This window comes from Molothrus aeneus, chromosome 1, assembly GCF_037042795.1.
Source record: "Molothrus aeneus isolate 106 chromosome 1, BPBGC_Maene_1.0, whole genome shotgun sequence".
Lineage (NCBI taxonomy): Eukaryota > Metazoa > Chordata > Aves > Passeriformes > Icteridae > Molothrus > Molothrus aeneus.
In genome coordinates this window covers 53,112,649-53,118,648 of record NC_089646.1, presented here as the reverse complement: position 1 = coordinate 53,118,648, position 6,000 = coordinate 53,112,649, and the positions used below count along the sequence as shown (strand labels likewise).

Below are 6,000 nucleotides of genomic sequence, written 5' to 3'. Positions count from 1 at the left end.
TGGGTCTTGGCTGAATTTTGGATTCTGTTATCTGAAGCTTTGAGCTGGGCTTTTCAACCAGCAAGACTTTGCTGGACAAAGGCTAAGAGAAAAGTGAAGTGGATGTGCCTCCTTGGTCTGCTACCACTGGCTGTCCAGTTTAGCCCAAGAGCAACAACATATTAATGCAAATCAACTCCAACTGATTTTTCCAGGAATTTTAAAGCTGTTGCCTAATTCAGCCTAACCCTCGTATACACATAGAGGTTGCTTTCAGTAAGACAAGGAAGGCTTAAGTTGGTTTCTATTCATGGCTACTAGTCACATCTTCACAAAACATCACACTCCCAAAAAGGCATAAGTCTCTGCACAAGGTCCCCCTGAATCAACCAAAACCAAGGTTGGATGGAATAGGGCAAAGAAAGATCTAAGTTCCATGGAAGTCAAGCCCAAAGTTCATCTAAGATGACGAATTTTACCTCTCTGAGGAGGACAAAAATAACAAGGAGACCTCAGTAACTGTGCTTTAACTGAACTGTTTAATGGGGATGGATACAATTAATGCACTGTAAGCCAGTTAAAAATTTTCATTGACTTGTTATTACTTTAGTGAATAAATTAATGGTCAGCTGGACAAAAGATAACCTCAAGGAAGGAGTAAAGATATTACAAATCCCTTGAGGAGCTCTTCCACTGCTAGTTGCTGTCACCATTGATACACACCCAAAACTGTATTGCTATGACTCTTCTGTTTCCCTAAATGCCTCCACTGCAGTAGCTGCAGTATTTTCCACTGCTAACTCATTTAATGAGTTACACTCCGTTATCAGATGGGCAGCGCCTTGGTAGAGGTGTGGCTAAAGATTCTTTGCTTTCTGTCAATGCTCGTGGCTGATGGACAAAAACACTGAACCTGACACCTTGGTTTGCTGCTGCCCTTACAAACCCACTATTTGCAGTCATGGTGATAGCTTTCAAAGTGTCTCCTGTCCCAAAAATGGCTAAAGAGCGGCTGTTGATTTTTGAACTAGCCACAAGTCCTAAGGCACGGTCCGAGGGCTGATCTGGCACCACGTTAATTCTTTTAACAAGCAATGCAGCTCGTTCTTTCTCTCCAGGTCCTCCCAGCGTTTCCAAGATGGACTGGAAATCTCTGACAGCAGATTCACAGGCAAAGAGCTCTTTTCCTTCCATGAACTCCTTCAGCTGAGGCAGGACTCTCTCCCTTCTTTCTTGGGCTGCTTGCTCTGTCAGCACTTTTTCCTTGAAGACAAAGTAGCAGCCACCATAGCTCAGCGCAGAGACGTAGGTTATTAAGGTAGTGATGTCCAAATTAACTCTATTGCAGATGTTTACTTTGATCTGGGTAGGGAAAGCAATGCTGGCCACTAAATTCTCCCGGTCTACCCTGGTCACCTGCAGGAGTTCAGGGTCTTCTTCATCTGATTCACTGGTGTCAAGGTGCTCGTTTTCTGCAGATGGTTCTACCAGTGAGTTCACAGCAACAACATCTCCTCTCACAGATATTCCCATCTCCTTGAGCTTCTCTGCCATAGGACTGGACACGCTGTTGTAGAATGCAAAGATGATGTGGGGATTGCTGTACTCCACTGGCTGCTGACGGCTTGCTTGCAGGAAGTCCTCTGCCTGCTCAATGACACTTTTGTCACCATACTGGCCCCTTCCCAGCCAGATGTTATGCAGGGCCTCAGCTTTACGACCAATGGCCTTCACCCACGTGTGACCTCCGTTCGCAACGACATCTACCACCAGTGTCTGTTTGTCTCCAAACCTGTCCTCATAAGCAAAGACATGGAGGACACTGACAACATCCTCCAGGTTCTCTGCCGACTGAATAATGGCTTGGAGGTGGGTAAGGTTTGTACTCTGCAGATGGGATTCTTTAATGGCCACTTTCCCTGCCTCCACCTTGTGTAAGAAATTTAGCTCTGCCTTCAGTTTGCTACATAGCTTTGCCCCACCTTCTATTCTCCTTTTCTGGGACTTGGAAAGGGCTTCCGCTCTCTTAATCAAGTCTTTGGCAACAGCAATTCTTTCACAAAGCAGTGACTGCACAGACATGTTGGAAACATTATTCCTGTCAAGTGAGAACAAAGGAGAAGATTGAGAATAAAAACAGTCAAAAGAGTTCTTTCTAACAGTATACACTGCAGCCTTGCAGTAGATTTAAGTGCAACAGCTATTCTAAAGCACAAGGAACTGGAACCTCAACACAAAGTCCCAGTGATGAGTTCAGTGATGAGTTCAATTCCTTTCCTTCACCTTCAGCAATCTAACCTACAGCCTCAGAAGACCCCAGTTCTCAGCAAGGTAGCACTCAAGTCTACACATATACCTTGCAAGCTTGTGGTTTCCCCTCATCTGCCATGTAAGAGACCTTCACTCAGCCAGTCACTTATAGGGATGTTAACTCTCACAGCTCATTTGCAAAAGCTGCCATCCAGAGCAAAATCAGAAATACAGTTAATGCCATAAGCAAATCTTGTCTCTCCCTTTCATCACACTTCCCATTAAAATTAAAAGCTACCCACCATGCTTACACATACCCAGCTTTCTACCTGCACTGTTCAACTCAGTGCATGAACCCCTCAGAGGGTGGTGAAGCACTGGGACAGGGTGCCCAGAGAAGTTGTGGATGCCTCATCCCTGAAGTGGTAAAGGTCACAGTCAGGTTGGAGGGGGCTTGGAGCAAGCTGGTCCAGTAAAAGGCACCACAGTAAAAGGTGTCCCAGCACACAGCAGGGGGGGTTGCAACTAGATGATCTTTGATGTCCCTTCCAACCCAAACCATCATATGTTTCTATGACACAGCCTCATGACAGACTATAATTCATAATTCTACTATCAGGAGAATCTCTATGCTAAAATTGCTATGTTTTCTAATTCTACTAAGAGATTTGCTGGCTTGCATCTGATAAATCTATTTGTTTTTCACATCTGTATTACTTTAGCAGGCCCTCCTTAAGGAAAGTACGACTGGAATTCTTTTACTGAAGATGTGCTGTCTTTGAAAATGTAGGATTCATACTACACCAAACAATAGCATATTTAAGACATTAACCACTATGAATAGTGAAATTAATAAATTCTGACTCCTGACTACAAGTATAAACACTGTAATGCTTCCTATAATTCTTACCTAACCTGCATGTTGAAGTAAACTGGCATTTAAGGACAAGAGAAATAAAACTCCAAGTGAAAAGGAGCAACAAGACACGGCCAGGTCCTACAACAGGCTCTGCCAGGCCTGCCTTCAAACAGTGGCCTGCCTTCAAAGAGGGGTTCCCTGGCCCTATGTCCAAGTGGAAATACGGCCAGCATTAACTGCTACTGGCCTGGTCCCCATCCAGCATCAGCAACATCTCCACCTGCTTCTTCACGGCCAAGATTCCTGATGCCTTCCAAGATGACTGACTAAAGCTCTTCACAGTCCCAGGAGGCCAGAAAAATCAGCCTTTCCCCCTCGAAGTCTTTGCACAAGCTTACCTTTGAAGGTAATGCAATGAGTAAAACCTCACGATTAGTAACTGGTCACCTCTCCCCACAGTAGCTACAACTCCTACACACACACACACACACACACACACACACACACACACACACGTTTCGACACAGAGCATACATAAATCAAGGGTTGCAGTGACACTAAAACCACAGACGGAACTACTTTTTCAGCACAACTACTGGGCGGTAGCGCCACTATCAACCACAAGGTCACACACCGCCCCTTGCCTTCCTTGCCTTCGCCCCAGGGCCCGATCTCCCCTGGGCGGGGATCGGGGCACCGGCCGCCCCTCCCGCCCGCGGCCCGGCCCGGCCCGGCCCTCTCCTCCTCTCCCTCCGCTCCACCATCACGTGTTCACCGCGCCGGGGCGGCCGCGCCGCCATCTCGGGTGAGGGCACGGCGCCCTCAGCGCTCGCCCCAGCCCGGCTCGGCCCCCAGGCCGCCCCCAGCCTCGCCCTCCGCCCACACGCCGGCCCCGGCGGAGATGGCGGGTGCGGGGCTCGGCCTTTGTCCCTCCTGTTCTCCCCGTCCCCCCGTCACTGCTGGGACGCGATGTGCTCGGGCCCGCCTCGCCTCTCCGGGGGCTCCAGGCCCCGCTCCGTCCCCCGGGGCCGCCGCTTTTCGCCAGCCCCCGCAGCCCGTACTCACAGCCCGGCGGCCACAGCCCTCGGCCCGAGCTGGCGTGGCGTGGCGTGGCGCGGCGCGGCGCGGCCCAGCCCAGCACCTCCCCCGGGGCCGCCGGGCGGGGACAGCCGCACCACCCGCCTCGCTCCGACGGCCCCAGCCCGCCCGGCCTGGCTCTGCTCCCCGGCGTGCCCGCGGCTTATCGCGAAAACCCTTCAAGGGCGAAATGCATTACATCAGGTCAGACGCAATCTCAGAATATTCTTGGTTGGAAGGAACTCACAAGGATCGTTGCGTCCAACTCCTGGTCCTGCCCTGGACAGCCCCAAAAGTCACACCGTGTGCCTGAGAGCAAAGTCTAAAAACCTGGGGAGTCTGTTCCACTGCCCAACCACCTTCTGTGTGAAGAACTTTTTTCTAATATCCAACCTAAATCTCCCACGACACAGCTCTAAGCCAGTCCGTCGACCCTGTCCCCTGGTCACTGCAGAGAAGAGATCAGTGTCTCCTCTTCCCTCCATGAAAAAGTTAAAATTGCAATGAGGTCTTCCCTCAGTGTCCTCCTGGCTGAACAGACCAAGTGACCTCAGCTGCTCCTCATACAGCTTCCCCTCAAGGCCCTTCACCATCTGTGTTCCCCATCTTTAGATGCTCTGTAGTAGCTTTGTATCTTTCTTATAGTGTGATACCCGGAACAGCATACAATATTCAATGTGAGGCTGCAATAGCACAAGTTAGCCTTGGACTTTCAAGTTCACTGGAGAAGCAACACCCCTGGCTCCATGCACGTTGGGTATGTGCACGTTGGGTCCGTTACATTTGGACAACAAAAATGATGTGTACTAAACCATTCCATGAATATGTGAGAAGTGTCCCCAGCATTGCCCCAAGTTGCTGCCTGCCTCCATGCAGCAGACATAGCTTTGGTCCCACTCCTCTCCATGCAGCAATACTCCCTTTACAGCATGGGAGAGAGTTGGCTTCTGAGTGCTGGTTCTTGCAGGGAGAGATGATCTCTACTTGTCTGAATGATTTCACAAGACCTGGAAAGCAATAGTAAGCCAAAGCAAGTTGTAAGGGGCTTACTGCACCTGTATGTCCTTTACTGTGGGTGATGGCACACTGGAACAGGCTGCCTGGAGAAGTGGTGGAGTCTGCCTCACTGGAGCTATTCAGGAACCATCTAGACACAATCCTGTGCCCTCTGCTCTAAGATGATCCTGCTTGAGCAGGGAGGTTGGACCAGATGTCATTCTAACGTCTAACTTCATTAAATGAAGTACTGTTCTCTGATCCTGATCCCACTCGCTAAATAAAGCCCAATTCTCATAGATATCACACTATCCTGAGGACCTTGGAGCAGATCCTCTTCCAGGATAAGCAAGTCAACATTACATACTGCAAGTGACAAGTGTCTCCTTTTCTTCTTTCAGATGACTGCATTAGTAGGAACAAGTTAAACAACAAAGTTATAATTCATAGTAAGCTGAAGTAATCAAATCTGTAATTTGTCATTTCTCACAAAGGAACAATGTTTGTCTGTCTTATTGCACCTTGTCCCCTTTATGCAGTTTTTACAAAATATTAAAAAAAAGCTAATCTCATGTAACTGAAGGGTGCACTTCTTCAAAATTACCACAATCACCATATAATTTGGCAGTCCAATGCACTAGTATTGCTCACTCCTGAAATTATTTAAGAAATACATCTTCAAGTTAAAAATACTATTTCCTTTGATTTTAAATAGAAAAATATGTTACTTAGTTCTCTGCAGTTTAAAGATTTCCCTTTAAATAGTAGATAAAATTTAGCTACTATTCTAGACATGCAGTTAAAAAAAGAACCCCAGACTTAAAACCACACCACTTTCC

At 48.0% G+C, this 6,000-nt stretch overlaps 1 protein-coding gene across 3 annotated transcripts; it reads right to left on the bottom strand.

The window, feature by feature from the left end:
- Positions 1-499: 499 nt before the first annotated feature.
- C1H7orf25 (chromosome 1 C7orf25 homolog) lies at positions 500-4,221 on the bottom strand. Of its 3 annotated transcripts, none has more exons than XM_066544716.1 (2): positions 4,154-4,221; positions 500-2,077 (listed from the first exon to the last, which is right to left on the bottom strand). In XM_066544716.1, exon 2 carries the CDS (start codon positions 2,059-2,061, stop codon positions 793-795), a length of 1,269 nt encoding a protein of 422 aa, XP_066400813.1. In that variant the 5' UTR covers positions 2,062-2,077; positions 4,154-4,221; the 3' UTR covers positions 500-792. The 3 variants fall into 3 exon arrangements, with proteins under 3 accessions (XP_066400813.1, XP_066400823.1, XP_066400805.1); XM_066544726.1 differs by lacking the exon at positions 4,154-4,221 and adding an exon at positions 3,742-3,796; XM_066544708.1 differs by lacking the exon at positions 4,154-4,221 and adding an exon at positions 2,336-3,475.
- Positions 4,222-6,000: the final 1,779 nt, after the last annotated feature.

What these genes read in the sequence shown, in the direction of transcription:
- C1H7orf25 (XM_066544708.1), bottom strand. Translation starts at nt 2,361, where the DNA reads ATGAGGGGAAACCACAAGCTTGCAAG. An exon ending in GGAAACCACAAGCTTGCAAG is followed by an intron (nt 2,078 to 2,335) that starts GTATATGTGTAG and finishes CTCACTTGACAG; the next exon opens with GAATAATGTTTCCAACATGT.